The sequence below is a fragment of the Asterias amurensis genome, chromosome 9 (assembly GCF_032118995.1).
Source record: "Asterias amurensis chromosome 9, ASM3211899v1".
NCBI classification, from domain to species: Eukaryota; Metazoa; Echinodermata; class Asteroidea; order Forcipulatida; family Asteriidae; genus Asterias; species Asterias amurensis.
In genome coordinates, this window is record NC_092656.1 from 202,070 (window position 1) to 229,310 (window position 27,241).

General features: G+C 37.4%; 4 protein-coding genes across 4 annotated transcripts in view; 2 read left to right on the forward strand and 2 right to left on the reverse strand.

Moving 5' to 3' along the window:
• Positions 1-1,804: 1,804 nt before the first annotated feature.
• Positions 1,805-3,751, reverse strand: LOC139941808 (UPF0729 protein C18orf32 homolog). The gene is made up of 2 exons (XM_071938431.1): positions 3,361-3,751; positions 1,805-2,364 (listed from the first exon to the last, which is right to left on the reverse strand). Exons 1-2 carry the CDS (start codon positions 3,535-3,537, stop codon positions 2,284-2,286), a joined length of 258 nt encoding a protein of 85 aa, XP_071794532.1. The 5' UTR covers positions 3,538-3,751; the 3' UTR covers positions 1,805-2,283.
• A 265-nt stretch (positions 3,752-4,016) lies between these two features.
• LOC139941574 (small ribosomal subunit protein bS16m-like) lies at positions 4,017-7,185 on the forward strand. The gene is made up of 3 exons (XM_071938138.1): positions 4,017-4,096; positions 4,894-5,162; positions 5,418-7,185. The coding sequence occupies exons 2-3, from the start codon at positions 4,916-4,918 to the stop codon at positions 5,537-5,539; spliced, it is 369 nt and encodes a 122-aa protein (XP_071794239.1). The 5' UTR covers positions 4,017-4,096; positions 4,894-4,915; the 3' UTR covers positions 5,540-7,185.
• Positions 7,186-7,478: 293 nt separating this feature from the next.
• The window catches only part of LOC139941715 (NBAS subunit of NRZ tethering complex-like), a 42,580-nt gene continuing 22,817 nt past the window's right edge, over positions 7,479-27,241 (forward strand). The window contains exons 1-27 of the mRNA XM_071938328.1: positions 7,479-7,595; positions 8,677-8,740; positions 9,462-9,504; positions 9,783-9,863; positions 10,163-10,254; positions 10,846-10,979; positions 11,295-11,389; positions 11,492-11,548; positions 12,266-12,503; positions 13,192-13,260; positions 13,807-13,935; positions 14,078-14,138; positions 14,504-14,553; positions 15,253-15,396; positions 15,924-16,085; positions 16,692-16,747; positions 17,104-17,173; positions 17,539-17,664; positions 17,983-18,134; positions 18,386-18,511; positions 18,733-18,811; positions 19,643-19,747; positions 20,148-20,284; positions 20,797-20,958; positions 22,542-22,620; positions 23,089-23,139; positions 23,425-23,559. Of these exons, the coding sequence (XP_071794429.1) occupies positions 7,497-7,595; positions 8,677-8,740; positions 9,462-9,504; positions 9,783-9,863; positions 10,163-10,254; positions 10,846-10,979; positions 11,295-11,389; positions 11,492-11,548; positions 12,266-12,503; positions 13,192-13,260; positions 13,807-13,935; positions 14,078-14,138; positions 14,504-14,553; positions 15,253-15,396; positions 15,924-16,085; positions 16,692-16,747; positions 17,104-17,173; positions 17,539-17,664; positions 17,983-18,134; positions 18,386-18,511; positions 18,733-18,811; positions 19,643-19,747; positions 20,148-20,284; positions 20,797-20,958; positions 22,542-22,620; positions 23,089-23,139; positions 23,425-23,559 (2,796 nt within the window). The 5' untranslated portion in view covers positions 7,479-7,496. The remainder of the gene's footprint in view (positions 7,596-8,676; positions 8,741-9,461; positions 9,505-9,782; positions 9,864-10,162; positions 10,255-10,845; positions 10,980-11,294; positions 11,390-11,491; positions 11,549-12,265; positions 12,504-13,191; positions 13,261-13,806; positions 13,936-14,077; positions 14,139-14,503; positions 14,554-15,252; positions 15,397-15,923; positions 16,086-16,691; positions 16,748-17,103; positions 17,174-17,538; positions 17,665-17,982; positions 18,135-18,385; positions 18,512-18,732; positions 18,812-19,642; positions 19,748-20,147; positions 20,285-20,796; positions 20,959-22,541; positions 22,621-23,088; positions 23,140-23,424; positions 23,560-27,241) is intronic.
• On the reverse strand, positions 24,987-26,006 carry LOC139941371 (allatostatin-A receptor-like). The gene has a single exon (XM_071937832.1). It carries the CDS (start codon positions 26,004-26,006, stop codon positions 24,993-24,995), a length of 1,014 nt encoding a protein of 337 aa, XP_071793933.1. The 3' UTR covers positions 24,987-24,992.

Below are 27,241 nucleotides of genomic sequence, written 5' to 3' on the forward strand. Positions count from 1 at the left end.
TATGAAGCTCTTTTTTCATCAGTGAGGAAAATTATAATTTCTAATGAGCATCCCAAAGACATTGGGTTCGAATTTGCGGAAACCCACAAGACCACTGGGCCCAATTTCATGGCTCTGCTTACCGCCGAATTCTGCGCTTACGATCGCGATTCCCCGCTTATGTGCAAGCGCCAAATTTCTGCGCTAGCCTTGTAAGCGTAGAATGCCTAGTAACGTGAAGTACCCATGCGCAGAAGCCAAAATTCGCCGCTAACCCGTGAAATACGCTTGCTGTAAGCACAGAATTCCGTGCTTCCGCAAGCGCAGATTCTGTGCTTACGGTAAGCAGAGCCATGAAATTGGGCCCTGGTCTTGTTGCTCAAATTGAACTGACAGTTCGCGTATAATATAAGATTTAAAATGAGAAAATAACAAACTGTTAGAATTTAAAAAGAGAGCATTTATCTCACTTACGGTAGTATAAGTGTTCTTCAATAAAAAAAAAATATTATCAGACAACATTGTAACACAAAAATGTTAGACTGCTGGACTTGTCCTGTCATAGTGGAAATTGCCTGTTTATGTTATGATATGTCAATGAAAATATTATTTAGTTACTGCTTACATGTATATGACTCGTAGACATAATAATTATACACTTGGTGAATACATAATTGAAATGTATTTTTCAAAGCATGTTTTTTTAAATAATATTTTTGATAATTCATACAATAAAATTGTATCTTTAAAAATATGTGTACATATTGTGTGAATTAACTTTATAAACATGTCAACTCGATTGAAGATATACATTTGTTTGAATCTACTTAAAAGTCGAAAATTCTGTTAGTAATTTGGGTAGAAACATCATTTCACAATGTCACACTCTGCTTTTCCATATTGTCCGTTAAGAAATCATAACAATACTGAAATCGTGTCACCAATGTTCCAGTTAGTTTCTTTTATTGACCCTGCTCGATATTTTAATTCCAGGCGCCTGACCTGTCTTTATTTTGGGAGTCAAAATGTACACAAAGGACTTGACCCCCAAAATGGTGGAATTGGTGGATGAGCCTTTTTTAGGAGGTGTGTTCTGTGCCTGCAAGAGGCCGACAAATACCACGTTACCTGTACAATCAAATACTGTAATGGTACTGCTACATCCAGTCATCCAAGTACACCCAGGATTCAGCTTGCCACTTCTTGAAAGTTTTGTTAGATGGATGCACTGGGTGCCACACCTTAATTTAAAATGGCGAGTTTTAACCAATCTTTATGGGGCCAATGAGAAAAACCAATGATAAAGAATGTTGCCCCTTCCCTCCCCACACTCCAATTTTTGTAAGTTTAATATTGACTGCCTATAAAATACATCCTACATACTAAAGGACAGAGTGATGCCTTAAAGAATCTGTGCTGTATTGTTGTATTGACAAACACGTTATTATTCCATGTATTGTTTACTTTCTCTAATGCAACAATGAGGGCGCTGCCCCCTCTGGCCTGTGGTTGTACATGGAACTATGAAGTCTCGACAAGTTCCTGCATGTGTGGACGCTCTCCATAGATTTAATATTCAGTGAGTGCACACCCATGCAGTACCTGAGTGACAGTATATTAAGTCAATGTATAGCCACAGGCCATTATTTGATCTTGACAACAAAGCCCTTTTACTTTTAATCAAGCAGAGTAGACCCACATCGCTATCTACACACAGGTATTGAGGAACATTTTCAGAAATGCACCAATTTGTAGTTGACAAATTAGAGAAAGTTGACACAACCAACCTCACTTTTAAAAAGAAGTCAAGTTTTTTAAACATTGGTTATAATTTCAAATGGCACCATGCATTGTTAATTTCCTTGTTTAATATTACAATGGTGAAGTACATTTGTAATGAGTCTCATAACAGTTTTAATTTTCTTTATCAGGGAAAAATAACCATACAAAATTACGATGCATATTTTTTCGAAAAATTGCACACTGGTAAGCCTCAATGTGAATGTTTAAGAAGCTGAAGGTGGCGTGACGTCATGTGCAAGGATACTGTGACTGAATAGATGGCTTCGACTGTGGCTGAGGCAGGATCGCTGAAATGGCCTATTCATCACTGTTGTCTTTGCAGCAAATAGCCATAGCCAATAGCCATAGCCCATTCCTGAATTGGCAGGTGGAGGAGAGAGGTAGTGGATGACAGTACTTAACTAGACACCTTGGTAACAAGTCAGGATGTTAAGCCAAGATGGTGGTCCATTCAAAGTTCTTAATAAAGTTAATGTTAAAAAGTTTGCAAAAATCAATCCATCAATCCGTTTTCTTATCTTCGCCTGCTTTGATTTCTGTTGTTGCTGTTTGGCCCCCTGTGGTCATTGGACAGCTGGGTGTCTGAAGAACAAAACACAAACAACATGATTAGAACTCAATTCATCTGACCTCAAATGGAAACAGAAATCTGTTATTAGCGATACATGTTACTGGACTGAAATTAAGAGAGAAAAGATGAATAAGGAAAAACATTGTCTATTATGGAGAATATATTAGTTTAAAGAGTGACTTCATTTAAGAAGTTCAGATTTCAAAAATGTCACACTTCAAACTGGTTCCTTCGATTGTTAAAAATTCATAAAGGATAGTATAATAAGAACAATTGTATTTTGTACCGTATCAAACAAGTAAATTTGATCATAAGCGTGTATAGTTGAGATAACGTAACCCTCCTCCCGCCATCGGGAGGAGGGTTATGTGATTGCAACTGAAGCGAGGACAGTAGGCCTAAATTATGAATTGAAACACCATGCTAGTCAGCAGTCAGTATCAATTATCTAGTTTACAAATTTATGCTGGCATTTATTCAAGTGCCACCAATTAGTAGTTTCAATTAAACCATGGAGGTTGAAAGCGGATTATTGCTGGTACACTGATGTTAAAGATAATGTACAAACTATATGCAAATTAGGTTGATTTTTTAATAAAGTGCAAGCGAAGGTGAAATAGGAAATTCTAAAAGTAAACAAATTCTCATTTTAATGAACTTTTATCTAATTAACAAAACAATTATTTCAGATTTATAACATGCACAATGTTTCTATTTCTGGGATATTAGTGCTAATTTCCAGGTGCAACTAAAACATTTGATCTGATTACTTCTAGAAACTATAAGGCTCCCCTGTGAGGAGTCTTATATATAGTTTCTAGAAGTATGATCTGATAGTCATATACTATAGTCATAGTAATTCATTTTTATCGGCTCCAATTCAAGAATAGATCATTATATTATAGATGGTAAACATAAATTAAAAACCGCACAACATGTAATAATAAACTTACAAAATGGGCCATTTATATTATAAAGGAGATGTACATTAATGTCAGAGAACAGACCTTTTCACTCTCAGATGTGTTCTCCGGTGGTGGTCCACCATAATGCTCCATTTTCTCGGCTTTTACACTAAACCATTTCTGTATTCTTGCGGGCATCAGTGGCAAGAGGTACGGCTGTAGAAACCGGTGGAAAACCCACAACAACAGCGGGATCACGATACACGGTAAACACACCATCTTTGATTGAAGTTCAATCAATCTTTTGCCTTGGTTGATTTCTTCAAACTCTAGGAACAATCGAGCTCTGGAATGTATGATGACAAACTAGTGACACTTTTTCTTAATGACTGATGACGTGTTGTTATGTTAAAATAAACTGACTTTACGTTTGGGTTAATTTAATCAATATTTATTAGTACACACGTCGCCTGCAGAAAAATGATGACCTCAGCTCATCTCACGTCGTATGCGAACAGCACAACTCGGCTCCCACGAACTCGACACCTGGTAAATTATACACACACTCGTCACAAGTTAAGTCGGCACTGAGCTAACTCGACACAAGCATAGATTATGCGTAAGCAGAAGAAATGTGAATGGTGCCGAGTTTGTGGGTGCCGAGCATGTGTCGTTTTGCAGGGCACCAGATTAAATGGTATTGAAGTCGGCAGGTTTCAACTGGTCTAGTACCGAGATCATAATCACTACTGCTCAATCTTCATGCGCGCTGTGTGCAAAAACAACCAACGTTGATGTTCTTCCTCCAAAGTTGCAGAAGACAGTTTTGTTAAGGAAGGTGGGTATTTTTTGCATTTATTCAATGTTTTACCTTGTTTTGAAAATGTTGCCTTGGTTCTAATAGATAAACATAACACTGAGATAACTGTTCTGTAGAGTAACACCTGGATTTTATTTTCATCGGGACCAACCATCATACCGTTCCTCAATTGAAAAAAAAAAAAAAAGGTTTAAATAAAATGGCCTAAAAATAAGTTAATATTTATAATCAACATAAATTAAAATAGCACATTTTAATTACACATTAGTATTAGTAAACATTATATGAATCACAGATTCTCCAAAATTGAGGCTCAATCTAAAACCTTAAATAAAAACTTAATGGAATAATGAATAATTACACATTGTCATTAATAAAAGTTTATAAAATGCTTTGCCTTTATTAAACTTTCCACCTGTTTTACTTTATTATAGCCTTAGTTAGTGTGAATGAGTGCAAAATTACAAATTGTAATATTTAACAATAATTGGTACTGCTTTAATAGTTTCATGATTTAATCTTTCAAAATGCTCGTTTAAATAGACCCGTTCAGTAATACTAATATTATGTTGATTCTGCCCCCCTGTGCCAGCGCCATGGTGCATTGTTTATTTAAATAATTATTTTGAACAGATCTTGCATGAATCATAACTTCTTGTGCAGATTTAACATAAACAGATTTAATGAATATCGGCACTTTTATAATGTGACTGATTAGACATTTCTTCTTGTTTCCAAATTTGTTGCTTAAATTTGAAACAGTATTGTAAACGTTCATTTAATAACGCAACCCATAACTTGTTCTTAATTTGCAGGAATTGTAACTACATCATCAAGATGCCAGCTAAACTAAGAGTTATGATCAGGCTTGCACGCCATGGCTGTACGAACCGACCATTCTATCATCTTGTTGCCATACACAACAGACGTGGCCGTGACAGCCCAGCAGTTCTAGAGCAGCTTGGAACGTATGACCCAATGCCAAATAACCACAACGAGAAACTTGTTAGTTTTGACTTTGGAAGGATCAAACATTGGTTAGCAACAGGAGCAAAGCCAACCAGACCAGTTGCTATGTTACTGGGTATGTTTTGTGATATGTTTTGGTAACCAAGCTCCTCTCCTTCTCATTTACCCCCTCATATTGCTCAGTTGCAGTAAAAACACTGTTATTAGAACTCTGTTTGTTAGTGTCAAAATGTGAGACCATGACCAATTTTCTGCATTTTGTAGGTCATTTGGGTTGGGTTTAGTTTGCAACAGCTATATATTCTCACATGAAAACAAGTTTTTTTAAATTCTGAGTTAATGGATTTTTATTATTATTTGTTAACTTCAGGATTATCCGGCTTCCTTCCTCTCCATCCGATGAGTACAGTGCTAGCAAGACGAGCGAGAGCCAAGGCTGAGGAGAAAGCGCAAGAAGAAGCTGATGAAGCAGAGGAAGAAACAAACAGTTGATGCTTAAGACTCTTGAACTTTTATATTGTAGAGACTTCAGAGTGGAATATGATGCCTTGGAATTAAGAGACATCATCACCGAGCTGATCATCACAATGACTGAATATTTGAGGGGGAAAATCACTATACAGCTCACAGCTGTTATGGGTCTGTTGATTTCAGTATCAGAGGCCTATATGCCTGTGAAGATGATGTTTTCTGGTTCATGGAGTGGCCCTTTTTATAACTACTGCTTTCCATTAACAAAGAATGCTTGATTTATTGTGATAACTTCATGCTAAAATTAAGCATACAAATTTGCTTATCGACCCCTTGTACGATCTGTTGGCACTACATGCACCTATCCTGTCCACCATTTTTTAGGAGTCAAAATATTCACAAAGGAATTGATTCCAAGATGGTGCAAATGGTAGACCCCCATTTTGTGAAGGTGTATTCCGTGTTAACAAGGGGTCAGGAAAATAAAATTAGCTGTTGCAAACAACTTACCAACCAAATGGACCGAGGGTATAAATGCAAAAAATAGTTAATGGCCTGATGTTTCGACCCTAGGGGTCAATACAGCTTTTATGAACACATACCAAGATCTAAAGTTAAGAACTGAGGTCTACAGCCACAGTGTTCTCTTCAAAAAGTAATGCATTAACAAAAATGATCAGACGGGTTAAACCTGGCATCAGTTGAAGTGTGAATTTGCCAAATACTTTGTCAGAGATATTTCGTTTCCAGCAAGTAGATACACACATGGTGTTACCGCAAACCAAATATACATTGATACCTCACCATGCAATGCCTCAAATCCTATATATTTCATTTCTGTTATCATTGATGACACCTTATTTGAGAGGAGGACCAGTGAAACCTTTGCAATTCAACATATGACTGAAGAATGAAATGAGCGTTTAAAGACACTGGACACTATTGGTAATTGTCAACTACCAGTCCACCAATTGAGAAGACTGCAGTCTTCTCACTTGGTGTATCTCAACATATGCACAAAATAACAAACCTGTGAAAATTTGAGCTTGATTGGTTGTCGGAGTTGCGAGATAACTATGAAAGAAAAAAACACCCTTGTCACACGAAGTTGTGTGCTTTCGGATGCTTGATTTCGAGATCTCAAATTCTAAACTTGAGGTCTCGAAATCAAATTCGTGGAAAATTACTTCTTTCTCGAAAACTCTGTCTCTTCAGAGGGAGCCGTTTCTCACAATGTTTTATACTATCAACCTCTCCCCATTATTACTGGTTACCAAGTGCGGTTTTATGCTGATAATTATTTTGAGTAATTACCAATAGTGTCCACTGCCTTTAAGGCAAACCCAGACAGATTTCTCCATATCACTGTGTATCATACCTCTGTACATAAATTAAATTGTTTTCAAGGTTATTTTAAACTTATTAGCATATGAAAGTGCTCAAAAAGCTTTGTGTTTTAGCCGAGATCTTTTACAAAGAAATTTGTTCCCAAATAAAACCTTGTGAACAATTTGCTGTACCACCAATGATGACCTTTTTCTGAATGAAACTTTTGTCAATTAATTCAGAAACATGGCTACATTCGACAGCAGCTTTGTAGTTGATGTTTTTGTTGTTAAAATAGACAACACATAAGGAAATAAAACATTTCAGTAATAAAAAGGAAAAGAAACAAAACACTTGTGTCATGTTGAGTTTGTAGTTGTGATTTTCCATTGAAATATCAGTAAGTAGTTGTAAACCTTGAAGAAAGCTGCAAATTTGGCAGTGCTTTCGTTAAAATATTATGGTGTTTGTGTTTTTGTTTTTCTGAACCCGACTGTTGATACCATGGAGGTAGACACGTGTCCCCCCCCCCCCCCCATGCTGATACCCATTCACCCCCGTTTATTCGACGCCGGCCCATTTGTCCCGCCCTCTGTTTTCCACATGACTTGAGTAATGAGCTCACGGGCGACGAACAAACAACTTATTCAAGATGGCGACGTCCACGGAGGCAAATTCAGTAGATGATGCCGATAACATTTTGTACGACCTTCTAGTCCTCTCTGAATGGCCTCAAGAACCTGAAACTTTGGTGAGAAACAACTAAGCTTTTTATGAACAGAAAATGCCCACTCTATTTAGGGCGTTGCATTTTGTTGTTGTAAATATTCGATGTTTTCTGAGCCCTGGGCCTGAGCCAATAATGACGCCAACTGTGGCTGTGTCAGGCAGGCTCCGTCGGGGGGGGGGGGGGGGGGGGGAGGGGCGGCGTTCCTTGTACCCTGCCACCACTTTTCCACAAGTTGTTACCAAAATGTCATTTGAGTAAACTTAATTTAATAGTTTAATTTCTTTTCATAACGAATGAAAAAGTGGTTAAATAAAAAAATACTGCTTATAATAATAAGTAAAATAAAAAGTGATAAAGGCTACTACAACAAGTACAACTAACTATTCCTCCAATCCATCCATGACTAAAGTAAATTGCATTTCTTCCTTTTTTGAAATTCCTTTAAAAATTAAATAGTCTCGACTTGAGTAAGTTTTAGTTAGTTCAGATTACACACAGAGAGTTTAGTGCCTATGTAGTTGCTCAGTTACTTATTATCTTCAAATGATAGCAGAATTAACCACGATGCAGTGCAGGGATTTCCAATCTTAAATAAGTGGGAGTTGACGGCTAGTTTATTGCTCCATGGTTAAATCATGGAGCAAGGACAAAACCATGCTGAACGACGGGTGTAAATAATACACTATACCCCAAATCTTAGGGTAGGCCAAGGAGACTGCTCCAGCAGTAGGCCTAGCCCCACTTGTCTGGCCGAGGCTAGCTGAATTCAGCTAGCCCTGGCCACACAAGTGGGGCTACAGTAGGCCTAGTCTACATACATGTACATGTATTAATAAAAAGCGGCAATTTTCTATTTTGTTTTTAAAGGCATGGAGGTAGAAATAGAATTAACAACACAATTTAACAAAGATTCTAGAGAGAGAGAGAGAAAAAGATAGCAATTTGCAGTACTTGTAATGTCAGTTGCAAACATTTTTGAGGAGTGGCATCGACAAACTGTATAGTAATACAATTATAAGTTCCTCAGTAAAATTTAACAAATAAAATTTAATGGTAATAACCCACGGATTCTGCATTTTTTATTTTAATGTCAAAATGACAGACAAAGGTCATCGCTGAGAAGCCTAAAGGTTCTATCGTTGGAAAGCTATCATCTGTTGCTAACAGTAAGTATTAAAAACAGGTTTAATCAATGGAAAGTTAGATTGTTGACTGCCAGTGACTGGCAGACTTGGAAAATTAAAGGCAGGGTCATAGATTACTATTTTTTGTTTTCAATGCTGATTCACAGGCAAAATTGTCAACAAAAATACATTTACACGTAAAGCCACCTGAGGAAGTTTCAGCTGTATACAGTGTCTAGGTGTACTTGTTGAGAAAAATAAAACAGCAACAAAAATGTCATCAAGAATGTCAAATTCATCCTCGTTAAGCGAGGTGAACACGGGTACAATCACATCTCTAGCTGTAACATTTACACATGGACACCACAGAAATCCAAAACTCAATTGTTGGATATTCAAATTTGTTGACATAATTTCAGATTTCTAATCAATGGGGCAATTCAGTCAAAATTTGCAGGTTGCATGAAACTACCTTAACCATCTTTATGTACCATGTAAATGTGAAATTACAATGAAAGTGTAAACAATATGAAGTAATTCTGCTCAGAAAGAAGAAGGAAACAGAAAAGAACCTCAGGCCCTGTCAATGGCTGTCATAATTTCAAGGACTACACTTTTACATTGAGTTACTTCTCTGCAGATTTTACTCATTTATAGACTTGCATGTTAGAAATAAGAACTTTAAAATTGTGAAAATTGTTTGAGGCACATGTGTAAATGGAAAATCTCTTTTGACATTATGAGTTAATTTGTTTGTGTTCAGGATCACTATGGACTTTTCTTCGTAGTACTGGGATGCCACTGAGGTGAGCTACTTTAACTTGTACATAAATCTGTTCAACTTTATTTATCCTGTTCAACGAATCAGATTAATTTTTAACTCAATAATAAGCATGACACTGGCAGACAGTAGCAAATGGTGACAATGGTGCAAGCAGTCAATTTGTCTAGCATGGCAAAACTGGCAAGCCCCCTAAAAACACTTTATTTACATGTACAATCTTACAGTGTAGTATTGTACATTGTAACATAAAATATACAAAAATGGTTTGTTTATTTTCAACATATTTTATATTTCCTTCAGGACATCTACTCCATGTTCACTTCCAGCTCCTCTCATCAAGTTAGTAAATGCTCAGAGTAATTGGCAGTTAGCAACCACAAGGTAAGCTGTTATTAATCTCAATGGTGTAACAGAGACTTATAAATGAGGCTCGTTCATCAAAGCTTGGGGCTCAGTTTATTAATTGCGATTGACTCACAATATTTGCCTGCTCGATAATATCCACTTCAAATTAATCATATACATATCACAAATATGTCAACAGGACTGATTATAACCCAGTATATTTGGAAATTTCAAAGGTACACTTCAAGGGGAAAAGAATTCTAGCACCACTGGGAATAAAGTTGTCAAATTGTAAGTTCTGGATATATTGCTTCATGAATAATCCTCTTTTGCAGCAATGACAAACTTCTGGCTGTTCTTCAGGACAGTTATATCGAGGTCCGATCATTCAGAGATGATTATGCAACATGTCTTGGCAAATGCACAAGTAAGTAAATCAACACTTAATTCTGCCATGTTAAGTTCCTGTAAATATCAACCATTCAGCTAATGGCTTTTCAACCTTGTCTTACTGTCTAATATTGTTATAAACCACAAGGGAAAATGAATGGGTAAACTATTAATGCATTTTGAGACGAACAAAGACAAATTTATCCAAATGGATTTGAACCAGCCACCTCTGAATTAACCTGTTGGCACTTTACCAACTGAGACTGAGTCATCTTTCTAAACATGTTGTTAGTCTCCCTATTTTGTCAATCCGACCGGGGTACACGTTCTAATCTTGCTCTAGTAAATTTTCCGTTGTTCAACCCACAGACTTTATTCAGGTTTATCAAGGTTTGCGGTAAAACAACAGACATGAAAATAATTCCTGTGAGTTTTGGTGGTTCTAAAAAGAACCATCGTTGACAACAACTCAACATTTTGATAGGAGAAAGAAGACGATCAGAAGATGATCAGAACTGCACCACAACTCATTAACAGATTGTTTTCATGTAGATATGGTGCTTCTCTAAACCTCACCAGATTGAATCCCCACCACTTAATGTTTCTCCTGCTTTTGCATTGACTTCAGTACCTAAGGATCCATATCCTCAATGGAGAAAGCTAGCCTGGAGTCCAGACTGTACTATGCTAGCCTGTTCAGACAGTAGCGGTAATGTACGTGTTTTAGATCTGTTGGGAAGTGTTCTCTTCACTATCAAGAAGGTAAGACTATTAGAATTCACCTCTCCAACGCCTCAATCTTTGGGGTTAACCACTTCATGTTGAAAGACATGGTTTTTTTCTCTGCAAAATATTTTTGGACCTGCCTTCAGCTGGCCAGTCATTGTCCCTCCAAATCCTTCCAAAAATTGCAACACTGCCTTATTATTTAATTAGTTTTTGAATGGTGTCCCTATCGCAGTGAACATTTGACACATTATTACTGAAACTGAGTGAATGCTAATATAATGTTCCAAGTGATAATTATTTGCTAATATTTCCACTCCATTCAATCAACCTTTCTGTATTTTGTTGCAGACATCTTCTAAACAGCAGATTCCAGGAAGTCCTTTAGATCTGAGTTGTGCTGTAGCTTCACTTATCTTCACCGAGTACAAACAGACATCGCAATGGTAAAGTAACCGCCATTACCAAGGCATCATTTTGGTGTATCTCTTAAGATCTGGATTCTAGTTTCAAACTAGACCCTGTCTTCATTTTTCTCTTGTACACAGGTGTGCTGAACTGATAGTCATAACGTACCATGGGAGTCTTCACAGCTATTTAGTAAGGTAAAGTTACACTGTTGCTTTAACAAAAACTTAATTGTAATGTTTTGAATGAGGGTCCTTCCCTAACTCCCATTTTTTAATATATTTTTTTATGCAAGTCGCCCAAAACAAGGCTAAAAGCCACTCTAGGTTAACCTTAACCAAGTGGGCTACAACAAAGAAAACATATACATGCAGAAACTCAGTGGAGCTGAAGTTAGGAATTGACATTCCTCTTAAAAGATGGAAGATCATAGGATGAAGGGAAACATGCACCAGGCAAGGAGTGAGTTCCAAAGAGATGCAGTACGAGGGAAAAAGCTACTGGAGTAGCTCTTTGTTCTAGATCTCGGCACAGCCACAGTATAAGGATGAGAACAAGCAGAAAGCCTGGTCTCACGCTCAAACACCCTGATAGGAGGAACAAGGTTGGATAGACTGGTGGAACATTTACCATGGAAATATCTGTAAAACAGGCAAAGGCTGGCTACAGACCTTCGGTGAGAAAGGGGTTGCAGTGTAGTTCCTAAGTCTTCTCCAACCAGGTTTATAATACGCTTCTGCACTCGATCCAGTAAAGATAAAAGGCAGGCAGAAGCTTCAGCCCAAATATGGCAACAGTACTCCATGATGGGACGTATAGTTGTCTTGTACAGGTAGAGAGTAGCCTCAGGAATAAAAAAGCCAACATTTTACCTTTAAATAAACAATAAATCTTCGCCTGCTTTTATTCTTCAGCCTGGCCGATGGATTCATCCCCAATCATAGCTTCCAGTTTAGTAATGAGCATCCATTGGGAATAAGCAGCGCTGTATACCTGCCTGTTCGATCCTTACTCCTGATTGGTTGCTGCTCACAAGAAGAAGGTCAAGATGCTAATAACATGGCAGCACAGTATGGCATCACTGCCTGGAGAAGGCTAGATGATGCACCATACTACAAGATGGTGACTGACTATTCAGGGGAACCTACTAAGGTAAGTTTTAGGAATTAGTATGGCATCACTGCCTGGAGAAGGCTAGATGATGCACCATACTACAAGATGGCGACTGACTATTCAGGGGAACTTACTAAGGTTAGTTTTAGGAATTAGTATGGCATCACTGCCTGGAGAAGGCTAGATGATGCACCATACTACAAGATGGTGACTGACTATTCAGGGGAACTTACTAAGGTTAGTTTTAGGAATTGTTTGTTTGTTTGTTTGTTTTATTTCCGAATATCACAATAAATAATCATAAAACATACAAGAAAAAGGTGCAAGCTTGATTATGCGAGCTTGATTGTGCTTCACCAAAGCAACAGAGGCAGTTGCCTCCATGCCCCATGTCCACGCACTAATTAAAACTACAGTTTTTGCCAAACATTAAATTCTTTGATCACCCTTACAACTCTGCTAAGCAACATACATGTATGAGCATGAAACAAATGGTACAAATGGTACATATTGAATGGTATTTTGGCCAGGAACTTTTGGGGAGTTTAAACTACTTGTTGCATGCTTAACTATTTGAACACCCAGCAGGTTGGATATGTGCGCATAACAAGTCTTATTATTATTATTTATTATTATTTGTTGTGCTTAAGAAGCTCTTTGAAATTGTGCCCAATTCTTAATTTTGTTTGACTAACTTGTTCAATTCTGTGTCCCTTTTGTTTAACAGTCTTGCAGTTCTCGTCGGCTTCTTAGAAAAGTGACCTCGATGTCACTCTTTAATAGATCCAACAAACAGGTCAGTTTTCATTGTACTTCATTGTTCATTGTAAAACAGACAACAACATTGACCCTTTCCTTAAACCCTCTTCCTTACCTTTGGTGACTTTAGTCTACTGCACTCCATACCCCATATCTCTTACCATGTACTGTACATGTCGCTACATTTGGTACTGCTTAATGATTCATTGTATATTGCACACAACGGGATGTGTTACTTCCAAAACTTGAGGTCCTTCTATAATGACGTCACCAAATGTCACATGATGTCACCTTAAAGGCGGAGTTTTAAAAGGAACAGCTCTGTGTTTCGTTCGCAAACAAACACACAGCTACTGTTGATGTTTTTACATGTTATTGTGCATTTTTCATATTCTAGAAATGTATTCATCTCAACTTAAGTTTGAATGGGTAGGATGTTTTTGTTGCTGTTGTTGTTGGGGGTGGGGGGGGGGGGGTGGGGGCTGGGTGTTGGCAGAGAGATGGTGAGCAGCAGGGAAGCCTAGATGGTGCATCAACAATTTGTTTTCAATATGATGATCATAGCTTTCTTGTTCATGTGTAGGATGGCATCTACAAGATGTGTCTATCACCAGAGGGGAACCAGTTAGTTACCGTCCACCAGTCAGGTCTTGTTGCTCTTTGGGACGTTCCATCTTTGAAGAATAGCAGCATGTGGACTCTAGAAAAGCAGGTACAACATCACCCTGTGTTGAAATACATCATCAACTAATGAATTGTTCCCTCATTTATTACTCTTATGCAAAGCCTCAACTCTTGCTTCAACTAAGCTTTTATTCTTTGTAGTTTTTCTAAACACTGTTGTTATTTTTCAGCCTGGATATGATGAGAAGAATCCCAACATTCTTATTCCCTCCAAGAAGAAGCCAGCAGAAGGCAAGTTTATAGACGCCATATCTTGTGGGAATTAAGTATTATCCAGGGGCCTTTCTCAAACCTCAGATTAGACTCCGTCTCTGGTGTGGGCACTGGCTGCTGCTTCCTCAGTGGAACCGCAGCGAGTATGAACCAATCTCAGGCCTGTACATTTTTTTATCTAGTTGTATTTTGCACGCAGTGGAGCCTGGAGCCGGAGCCGGAGCCCATGTCGAGATTCAAGAAAGGACCAACGTTTATTCAAACACCAAGGCTAGCAGCAAAAGTTATAGCAATAAAAAAAAAGGGAACATTTTAATGTTGGTAGTTCTAAAGCATGTGGAGTACCTGAAGCTTAATCATTTATTTGTTTCTTTAATTGTCAGGTCAACCAGCTCCTCATTCACTGATTGATATCAACTTCTGGTCAGAAAAGGTAAATTATAATGTGAAGTGCTGAAGGGCATTTTCCACATATCTCTCCCTTTTTAAATCCTGTAGTCTCTGCCGGTGTATAACACAAAACCCTTATGATCCTGTAGTCTCTGCCGGTGTATAACACAAAACCCTTATCCTGTAGTCTCTGCCGGTGTATAACACAAAACCCTTATGATCCTGTAGTCTCTGCCGGTGTATAACACAAAACCCTTATGATCCTGTAGTCTCTGCCGGTGTATAACACAAAACCCTTATGATCCTGTAGTCTCTGCCGGTGTATAACACAAAACCCTTATGATCCTGTAGTCTCTGCCGGTGTATAACACAAAACCCTTATGATCCTGTAGTCTCTGCCGGTGTATAACACAAAACCCTTATGATCCTGTAGTCTCTGCCGGTGTATAACACAAAACCCTTATGACTTTGTTGGTATAGGTGTACCGAATAGAAAAATATAGAAAAAGACAAATCCTTCTGATCAGAGTCCAAAATAGTTTGAAAATGCCAGAAAGTTATTGAATTTCCTTGAAAAATCAGGATATGAGCAGGTACAATTCCACATTTAAAGGTGCTCAAGATGTTGCTAAGGATATCCTATACTTGAAGGCATACAATACAGTCATAGCCGTAATTAGGATATTGCCTTACACCGGCCCTGTCAATTAAACCATAAACGCCTTATTTACACGTACTACAGGCCCTGATATTGGCAAGATATTCCGGAGCTGTTTCCGTGGCTTCTACAAGACACCTAACAAACCTCTTGGGTGATTCTTGTGAATGGTTTGAACCAGCACCTAGAGTTAACCAAGCATCGGATAAAGGATTTCTATCCATTGAGGTAAGTCAAGTCATTGAGTTCAACAAGAGCTGCCTCCAAATTTGTATCTTATTAAGTTTCAGTAAGTAATAACCTCAAGGAAAAAGTAAATTTTTTTGAAACCCTGCCGATTGTATTCTAAAAATATTTAAGTCCTGACCCATGGTATTTTAAAAGCTTGTTGAGGATTCTTCAGTAATCATTTTTCTTTGGAAATATCATTGCCACATTGAAAGTCTGACTTGTAAAAGGAAAAACAATAAATGTTTTCATAATTTGGACTTTGGTAATGTTATGTGAGAAAATGTAAGAGGCACTCACTGTGATTCGCAGAACCTGATAATTTGACATGGTATGCTGGAACTTTGGCACAGGAGATTTGTTATGCAACCATCTAAATATTTTCCAAAATATTTACACAATATTTACGTGAAGTTAGAGAGTTCCCCCCCACTTTTACAAGGACTATATCAATTGGAAAATGAGTGCCTGGAGGCCCCTCTGTGAAGTTTGACTCCATCTGATTAACGACTGATTGTCCTCCGTAGTGTGAGAGTAAGACTTCTGCACTGAAGAGACGTAGGATGCCATCTGATACTGAATATGATGACAGTAAGAGTCAAACATCACGTGATGAGGATGATGATAGTGAAGATGATGAAGATGAAGATGCTACCATCATCATGAGGTCAACTAAACTAATGAAACAGGTAAGAGAGATTTAACTCAATCTCCTAGTTTTAGGGAAAGCAACGACCAAAGGTGAAGAGGATGAAAGAAGACGCAGGGTTGGAGACGCGTGTGTGATGTGTGTATCATCACACTCGTTTTAAGTAACTTGGGTTGACGGAGTGAGTGAGTGGCCAACCAAGAAGAGTAGGCATTGGATTTCTTAGGATTTTTCCTGAATTGAGGATTTTTTCAAAATCGCCTGGTGCCTTCCAGTTTTCTTGAAACAAAGAAAGCAATGACCAAAAAGGAGAAAGAGATAGTCCACATTGTGTCCAAACCTGTAGTTGTTTCTTTCTGGTGATTCACAGTGTCTGTAAACCATCTGAATAGTGTTATCTGGGTCTAAGAGTATAAGCAACTCGGGCCCAAATACCAATTCAAGGAGTATTTGCTTTCGCTGAGTTTCATTCCTGTATCATTGAGTTTTGATGGTCATGTCGTTATCAGCCAACTGCTGAAATTATTGAGAATTAAGAATACTATTTGTGTTCAACCTGCACCAACTTATGTCAAACGCTTTTTACTTTGTGCTTTCCTGAGTCCTGTGTAGAAAAAAATATCATGTTTATTTTCTCTTTCCCCAGGCCATGTATTTTATAACAGAGAGTGAGACATTTCAACCGCCCAGAAAACGCCCCAAGTAAGTGGCTTTATAAACGATCACATTTTAATGCATGTATCATTATCAGATTATGGCATCTTGAGAAACAGAAGAAAAAATAATTAGCTGTTAGTGAATGAGGCAGACTGGAAAAGGAGGATGGGGAAAAGGAGAAGGCAAAGACAAAGGTTGTTAGTTGTTTCCTTTTTGGATGTTAAGACCATTGGGTGGAGTGGTCTGAAGGCGCCTTATCCATAGTTTTCCCTACTCAGACAAACAGTGTTCCTGTGGTTACCTGGTGCCTCGATGTGCTGTAAAATCATGTCAGAAAGGGAGAAACACTGATATCGGGAATTATGTTCTTTTTTAATTGTACTTTATTCTTACATTGACAGAGTTGTGAGTCGTACTTACCGTCTTGTAAGTCTACAGAAGACAACACCAGAGGAGCTGTATGCACGTAGGGTAAGATGAGTCCTGGGTAGAAAAACTTGGTTTAAAGAACAATAATTGCTTTCACCAAAAGCAATTGAGATGTCTGAAAGAGATCATCTGAATAAATCGTATTGATGGTGCTGCATACTCCAAAGTAGTTGAGTTTGCCTCAGGAATGCTTACCCTCTTGTTACAAATTGTTATGTACAAAACAATCCCTGGTGGCCATATTGTTTGACCACTGAAGTGTGAAGGTCACATCCTCACACAACAGAAAACTTGTGTTCAAAGGCCAATTTAACACACTCTGTTATCAGTAGACAGTCGACTATAAATCGTCATTGGTGCTGAAAGGGTTCAAGTTTACTATATTAATGCCTTTTATATATTGTCAGATTGAAAATGAAGAGTATGGAGAAGCTCTAGTGCTAGCGAGACGGTTTGGATTAGATGCTGATCTTGTCTACCAAAGACAGTGGAGGAAAGCTCCAGTCTCCATTGCTGCAATCCAAGATTATCTCGTAAGTAAACAAGGCAATAGTCAAGTACACAAAAAAACAAAACATGCAAAGCACCATCTCCACTTTGCCTCCCTCTTCACTTACATGTTTGTTGTTTAACTCCTGTTTGCTTCCTTATATCTCTGCTTCTTAGTTTGTCCCGGATGGATATTTGTTGCATTCTTCTCTCCACTGCCCTTTGTTAGATGGTTTTTCAAACTATTGACATTTTTATTTTGTATGGTGATAAGGCAATAGGGAGGGAAACAAAAACTCTTTCCTAAAGTATTCACACAAGTAGTTCCGACATTGAAATAGCTTTGCATTTAATCTTAACAGAGTAAGATCACAAAGCGTGCTTGGGTCCTTCATGAATGCTTAGAGAGAGTTCCTGAGGATATTGATGCAGCTAGAGAACTCCTTCAGTATGGATTGAGAGGAACTGACTTAGAGGCTCTGGTTGCTATAGGCAGAGGAGAAGATCATGGAAGGTTAGATACGACGTTCTTATCATAATGCAATCTACAAGTACATTGTAGGATTTGTAAAGTATAAACACGAGAGGTTTGCGGTAACACCAGAAACCATCAGAGCATACTGATCAAAAAGTTTAGTCAATAACCACTGGTTCTTTTTAGAACCAACACTAGTAAAAAGAGATATTCAAATTGTGTTACCACAAACCTCTCTTAGAAATGCATTGTATTTGCAATTTATTAATGTAAAGGTGTACTTCTAAAAGGTTTATTTTAAGTCCTGATGCTGAGGCCGAAGAAAGCTTTGAGACTGAGGATCCCACTCCTGACACCGAACGGCAGACAGCTAAAGAGAAGAAAGAGCAGCTCATGCTACAAGTCAACTTTAACAGGTTAGAGCATTCAAGGTTCACAACTTGTCCATTCTATACATCTTCAAGTCAATATTCTGATTCGTCTCTCAATTACAATGTGTGTTTGCTTCCAAAACCAACTTTTTAACACTCATGCTATTTCTTAATTTTTTAAATGTATTTTATTAGGTATCGGATGTTTCTTTTTATAGTGGCTTATCCTCATTATGTGTATATTCTTTATTATTGATTATTTCTAGTTTGACTCTTGAGCAGAGGGAGCTATGTAGATGTCGTCTGAAGTTATTGACGTATCTTGATCGTCTTAGGACCTATGAGGTAAGAAAGTTTATTTGAAAAATTGTTGTCATAATGTATTTGTGTCAAAAAGTAACTATGATTATCATATAGCATGATTATCATATAGCATGATTATCATATAGCATGATTATCATATAGCATGATTATCATATAGCATGATTATCATATAGCATGATTATCATATAGCATGATTATCATAAAGCATGATTATCATATAGCATGATTATCATATAGCATGATTATCATATAGCATGATTATCATATAGCATGATTATCATATGATTATTATGCTATACTCAAACTTGTTTTAAACTCCTCTGCATGTTAGTATGTCCAATATAAAGCTGTATACTATATTTGCTATTAATTTGCTATTAAGATCTATGGTAAGATGAATAATGTATGACTTGATTCTTGTTAGGTGATACTAGGTTGATACATGATTATCATATAGCATGATTATCATATAGCATGATTATCATATAGCATGATTATCATATAGCATGATTATCATATAGCATGATTATCATATAGCATGGTTATCATAAAGCATGATTATCATATAGCATGATTATCATATAGCATGATTATCATATAGCATGATTATCATATAGCATGATTATCATATAGCATGATTATCATATAGCATGATTATCATATAGCATGATTATCATATAGCATGATTATCATATAGCATGATTATCATATGATTATTATGCTATACTCAAACTTGTTTTAAACTCCTCTGCATGTTAGTATGTCCAATATAAAGTTGTATACTATATTTGCTATTAATTTGCTATTAAGATCTATGGTAAGATGAATAATGTATGACTTGATTCTTGTTAGGTGATACTAGGAGGAGGGGAGGCAGCAGCAAGGTTCTTCAGCGATCATTTCTTTAAGACATTCCGTGCTCAGAACATTGTTGAAGCAACAGTGCAATTTGCAAGGGTAAGATTCTCCTAAATTGCCTCATGCAAGGTTAACTTGATTGTAGCTATTGTAGACTCTTTTCAATAAAGAAATGAAATCTACAACTCCAGGGGTTACAAAAGCAAGCATGATTTGTTGCCTTTGGAAAAAGTTGGACAATTTGATTGAGTACAGTGGCTGACCTATGTGCATATGGAATATGCTTTTATAATAGTATCATTCAGAAATTAGAAAAATAAAATGAAGAATGTCCTGCCGGCAAAAGGTGGTGATGATACTATTAATTTGGCATGTCTCTTGAAAGTTTTATCCTAATGTAGTTTCAGACCTTGTTGTAAGCAACTACTCTCACCCCTGAGTATTGAAATAAACAAGCAGTATTAAGCACATTTATCAGAGTGAGGTTTGTATTTTACAGGATTCTGATTGGCAGGCTGTAGAAACCCTCTTCACGCATCACGGCAGAGATCTGCTTCCTCATTGGCTGCTCATTCTTAATAATTTTCCAGAGACGACTTCTCCGGCTGAATACAGCAGTCTGTTCCCAGAGGCAAGGTATAAAAGAGTTAACCAAAGCTGCTTATGCTAGAAACATTTTAACTGTGTACTGTACAATGTATGTCACTGGTTCAAAGCTGTTCTTTTCATTTGCAGAAATTTGTAAGGTATGGGAATAGATTGTCAACGAAATGAGTTACCAAAGCTGCTTATGCTAGAAACTGTGTACTGTACAATGTATGTCACTGCTTCAAAGCTTTTTTGTCGTTGAAATGAATTGTGTTGAAACTTCTGCTTATAGATAGGGTCATGGATTGTCAACAAAATGTTGATTAAATAGCCAAAAAGTAAAGAAATTAACAATAAAAGTCACATGTTAAAGTTGCAGCTAAATACAGTGTCTATGAACTTGCCATGTTCATACGTCTTTGTAGTTCATCACATGCTTGGTTCTCTACCAATAATTTCACTATTTAATACTGTGGTATAACAAACAATTTTGAACATACAAAGTAACCAAACAAAATGTCCCATTTCTGACTAATGCCACTATTCTTCTTTGTATTTAGCCCTGATAGTAGTGGAGATTCTGAGGTATTGGAATGGGAGTTCATTCAGGATAGAGACGATGATTGGAGTGAAAGTCCTATCTGCCAAGCAGCTATTAATCCAACACCAGTAGACTATGGTGCTTTCCTCTATGAAGAATGCCCAGAACTGGCTCATTTCAGGTGAGACGTCAGCCTTAATGATCATATAGACCCCTTTAATCCAACACCAGTAGACTATGGTGCTTTCCTCTATGAAGAATGCCCAGAACTGGCTCATTTCAGGTGAGACGTCAGCCTTAATGATCATATAGACCCCTTTAATCCAACACCAGTAGACTATGGTGCTTTCCTCTATGAAGAATGCCCAGAACTGGCTCATTTCAGGTGAGACGTCAGCCTTAATGATCATATAGACCCCTTTAATCCAACACCAGTAGACTATGGTGCTTTCCTCTATGAAGAATGCCCAGAACTGGCTCATTTCAGGTGAGACGTCAGCCTTAATGATCATATAGACCCCTTTAATCCAACACCAGTAGACTATGGTGCTTTCCTCTATGAAGAATGCCCAGAACTGGCTCATTTCAGGTGAGACGTCAGCCTTAATGATCATATAGACCCCTTTAATCCAACACCAGTAGACTATGGTGCTTTCCTCTATGAAGAATGCCCAGAACTGGCTCATTTCAGGTTAGTGCAAGTGTCATGGCTGAGTGGTTTAGAGCACTGAATTCAAACTCTGGTGTTTCTGATCAGCAGAGTGTGGGTTCAAATCCTGGTTGTGGCAGTTGTATCCTTAAGCAAGACACTTAGCCATTGCTTCATCCTTTGGATTGGACGTACATGTACAGCCTTTGGTGCCGTGTGTTGTGTAATGCACTTAAAAGAACCTGGTGCACTTATCAAAAAGAGAAGGGGTTCGCCCTGTCGTTTCTGGTTTGATTGGCTGCATATTGCACCACAGCACCTTGTAAACCATAACATGGTGGGTAGGTCTCTAACATAGTCCCACATACCTTGCAGCAAAATACTGTATGTTTAAAGCTCCTTGAGCATCACTGAGTGACGGATATGCGCGCTATAAAATCCTAATAATAATAATGTTGAACATTTCTAGTGCACCATGTCTGTCAATGATGACACTCCTGGTGCAAAAACCAAGAACTCTGCTAATACACAATGACACAAGACAACCAGAAGATTGAAGGCTATTTTTTTCCGAAATAGATATGTTTTGAGATGATTTTTGAATACTTGGCCCTACTATTATTATTAGACTTTAACCTTACTATTATTATTAGACTTTAACCCTACTATTATTATTAGACTTTAACCTTACTGATGATATAGACCCTTGGTATACAATGATACAAACTCAAACAGTGGCCTAAGTGAGATCAAAGAAAGACCTACCATTGGCTGAGAGTTGTACATAGCATGACATACTTCGATGTTTCCATTGTGTGACCTCGTCGATGGTGGTTCATGCAAGAGGTCAACAGGATGTTCAATTGAATTCAAACTCATTTATTTAGCACGGCTCTGAAAAGCAGTCATGCAGCTTGTCTAATGGTTAAGATTCTAGGTCCGATTTTTCGCCAAATATTTTTGTTGTCCAACAGCATCATCTATCAAAATTCTTTCAAAGAAAACAAATTAGGTAAAAACATTTATATTGGTCAAAGGATGCACTCTGCTTTCATTAGTTACCATCGAGCTGTGACCATTACTAAATCTTGTTTCTTTATTCTGTAATCTGGCAGGGCTGACAAGTTGACTAAAGCTTTACTAACTGATTGGTTTATATGGAGAGCAACAACCATTGAAAGACAGTCCAGACAGGTAACGAACTAAGGGTTTGAATTCAGTCTCTACCCTCACAGCATTCTCCCATACAACATTTGCTTTGCAATCTGAGCTGTTAAATTAAATTTACCCAGTCAGTTTGCCTTGTGGTTTATATTGATAAATTAAAAAAAAATAAGTCAAGATGTTCTGTTTTCACAAAGTTACACATTGCAATGTTTTACAACGCTACATTTGTGTCACTTCATAAAAACAGAGGTCTGTGCGTGCGCCACAAAAAAGGTTTGTGTCAGTTCGATAGAACGTTTTTTTTTCTCACAGTTGAGCTTGGTGCACACTGTGACAAAGATTTTCACATTGTGCAAAGGTATCATAACTAAAAAAGTAAAGCTCTGGAAGGTATGAAACTTTACCAAAATGGTTTTGTACACAAGGTGTCCTTTGGTGGCATTAGTGATGTTTTTCATATAGACTTTATCAAACTTTGTTGTTTTAATTTTTCAGGTTGATAATGCACTGGAACTTGTTGATCTTGGTATAGAAAGAAATGTTCAGGTATGTTGGTTATTTCTTGTTTTCATTTTTTGTCACCTCCTTCATCTTACCAGGGGGAGTCCAACTCAACCTTTGACCTCATTGGATATGAAACGAAGAAGGACTGCATTATCCGTACTCCAGTCATTCTTGTGTGATAACTGATATAAAATAATTATACCAATACACCATGAGCACTGTATTCTCTTAATTAAACCAAATTGTATTCTACTTTCTTAAAACATAACAGCGATAACAAAACAGGTATATTACAACCACATTTGATTTCTTGATTTTTGCTACCAGGGCCTAAAGGCATTGCATGATGACCTTGTGACCTTAGAGGTCATGACCTATGAGTGTCAGACTCAACCAGGCATAACACTGGATACTCTACAGACTATGAGTGACTTGGATAAAGTCCTTCTTATGATGAGTAAGGTGAGTCATGTAAACTCATTGGATTTCATTGGATTATACTCTTACAGAAACAAAGTTGCATCTTGTTTTCCTTTTTGGCTTTCAAGTGAGTTTTCTAAAAACACTTGTTTTAAGCCTGGTTCGTGCTTCTTCCAAAATCATATCAAATAGTACGCCCTGTTTTCCCACAGTGATGCAGGAAAACTATATCAGTCCGTGAAACGATAAAGATATTGTTGTCATTCAGAAAATCTAGAGAAAGACTTTCTGCTTCCTGACAACATAATTTTGAAAACTACGATGACCCAAGGAGGACCCTCACAGACAACTTTAAGAAGCTTAAATTTGTGAACACAATTTATTTGTGTAGTGCATGTTTTTAAGAAGAGGTGGTTTTAGCCATGGCTCCATTTCATTAAGCCGATGAGGCAGGAAAACTTGCCTCGCAATTTCTGCTTTGCTTTAGTAAAATAAGTGTGACATGGTATTTTTGTTGGTAAGCAAACAATATTTGTTTTATGCGTTGCTATTTTGAGTGTTTTGTTAAGAAGCTATATGAAATTGAACCCAGGGCATTGATGTGCACCTGAATGTCTTTTGGATGATCAGCTGATTTCCTCTTTTCCTTTTCAAAACAGTGCCATAGAAAACTGAAAAACACTGTATAAAAGTTAAGTGTGAGCGCCCATTCCTTCTTTTGTGCAATTAAAAAGTTCCATGTCTGGCTTTGTATTGCCATCCAAATCTTTCTCTCAACATAATATATTTATAAGAGCAGACAAGAATTGTTGAACAAAAAAATCAAAAATATTTCTAAAACCTTGAAGAAACAGAAGAGTAAATTTTAGATTATTCAATTAAATTAGTTTGAAAAACTTAGAAGTGAACACTAATAGTGATGATGTACACATAAAGACTCTTTAATTACAATACATATTAAGAAAAGTCACTGTGTAGTTCTGAAGATAAAAGATGAGTCTTAAACCATGTGTTCTGGACTGTTCTTGTGTGAAACAATCTTTGATGCAATTGGGTTTGTTGAGAGATATGTTCCAGAGTGATGATGATACAGGCTGGACGTTAAAAATCAACCATTATGCTTTTGTATTGACCTTTGTTTCCAGTGGGGTTTATTATATTTGAGTTTGTTGAGCCGATGCAAGTAATCCATCATCGAGATTGTTGTAGTTATCAATATGACTGTACATCGGTGTTTGGCGAGCCTTAGTCCAAGAAGTTACTATCTATGTATAAGTTACTATCTCATACTCGTAACATATTGTAATAACCCGTTAGAAGGTGGGCTTTTCTTTTTTAACTCATTTCGGTTGACAGCTGTAAATTGAACCAAGGATTGTGACACCCCCTCTGTTGTTTGGATTGATCCATTCAGTGCGAACTATAACTGACGATTGATAGTGACTCGTTCTATTGTTGGATTGATTTGGCCCATTCTAAAAGTTCTGCTGGTTGATTGAAATACTAGCTTGTCCTCCACCAATTTGGAGAGACTGATTTTGTGCAACAGTGTTCACAAAACATCTGCACAATATTTCATGCATAGCCCTGCGGAACTTCTTATACTTAAATGCATAAATCAGAGGATTGACAACTGAATTAAGCAGAACAGGGAGTTTGGTGACTAGATCTGTCAAAAGAATTCCCAAAGTAGAGATTTCAAAGGTGTTCAAGCTGATGTTAACAATGACCATGTATGCTGGCTGGCTTGGTATGTAGAGCGTTGCGTAGGTGATGGTAACGATCAGCATGAGGTGAATCACACGCTTCTTAGCCTCTTGAGATTCAAGCACCTGAGCTGATACAACTTGGTTTGCCAAACTTTCCTTTAAGGCTTTAATGATTTGAAAGTAAGCCCAGAACATAATGAGTAATGGGATTAGGCAACCTACAATGAACGGCACAAAGTGCCATCGCCAATCGTGCACAAGCTTACACCTGATATGCACATATACATCACCAACTGTAGAGTAATGTACCCCTATCATATGTAACAAGTACGTGCAGAAGCCGAGTCCCCATGCAAGGAACACCCCCAAACAAATATTACGTTTGGTGCAGATGTGAACATATTTGAGAGGAGTGACTATCCCGACATATCGTTCCAGGGAAATAATGACGAGACTATAAGCTGAGATATAAGCAAAGGATTGAAACATGTAGTTACCATAGATGAGATGGCAGTGCAGCATTTCTACAAACTTGTTTGTGTCAGTGTGCGGATACTCCAGCAAGTCCATGAGTGAGTCTATAATGAAGATGAAACAACACAGCCCGTCAGATATGGCAAGATTCAAGATGAGATAGTGAGTCACATCATGAAGGAACTTTGTCTTGAAGATGGTGAAACAAACCAAGATGTTGCTCAGCAATCCAACAGTACCAGCTAGCAGTAAGACAATGGTCAACCACGATGGGTATATATCCAACTTAGACGGCAGGACATCCATAGTGCTGACAAGTACCAATTCTTCGGTGACAGACGATACCTAATTATCTGTGGAAAGAATTGTAAAACATGAAAAGATTAAACAAAAGATGGTACCATGGGTGAATCTTGACAATTTAAAATATGTGATTGATCAATTTTTGTTCAACCCCAAAATTATTTTAAAAAATGTACCCAGTCAGTGTGGTTTATATTGATATCAATCAACTTACATGAACAAAGTCTTTGTTGACGCTGTAGACATAATTATCAATGGAAAGGAATCAATGTCAAAAGAGTAATAAAGTCAGTCCACGATGATGTTGTCAAATGTCATTTAGATAATGACTTGAAGACAAAAAGAAAGACAGGTGGACTACAGGTTATAGTTGGAGGTTTACCTCTCCTCCAGCGATGTCAAATGAGCGATGCTCTCAAATAATCTGATGTAAAATTGGAAGGCTTATGGTTTAAATAAGGCCTTCTCCAAATCAAGTGACTTTGGCTTTGGGTTTGACCATGGTCCCCAGGGAACAATCCCAAAATAGAACTGGAGTTGTTTATACGATGCCATTAGGATCGTTAAAGCTTCCTTTTGTTATGGGTTCCTGACATTTGTTCAGCCTTCAGCCAATTTGTATCCAATTACTAAAAAGCTAAAGGTAGAAATTCTACCCAAAGGTATTTTCATCTTAAATGTTGCCCCTTACCAAGAGTGGCTTTTATAAAGAACCTAACCCTTTAACATGATGCCATGAATTAGTGCTGATTGTTGCCTTGTTAAGGCTCTTTTTGTAATGAGTTACTATTGATTGCTCAACCTTCAGCCATGACATTTCCAATTACTAAAAACCTTCTTAATTACTAAAAAGCTTCCTGCAGTATTAAGTGGATATTGTGAAATTGAAAATCTCTGAAGATTTGCCATGATTGACTTCTCATAGCATTATCTAAATAAATGGAGGTCTGTAACTGTGTATAGGCTGTTCGAGTCTTGTGTGTACCAGATCAGGAAAACATGTCAAAGGATTTTTTTTTTTTGATTATTTTTTTATATAATGTTTGTTCTAAATAATATTTGCTATTATGTCCATAAGGCCATGTAACAACTTGTTGTAGATAGTAATAATAATATTTCAGCTAAATATACACATTTAAACCCCTTTATGGATATTATCAATTCTTTCCCTGAAATATTTCTTTTTTTATGCTCACTGTGAATGGCTACAAATAATATATTTTATGACTTTAAAAGTG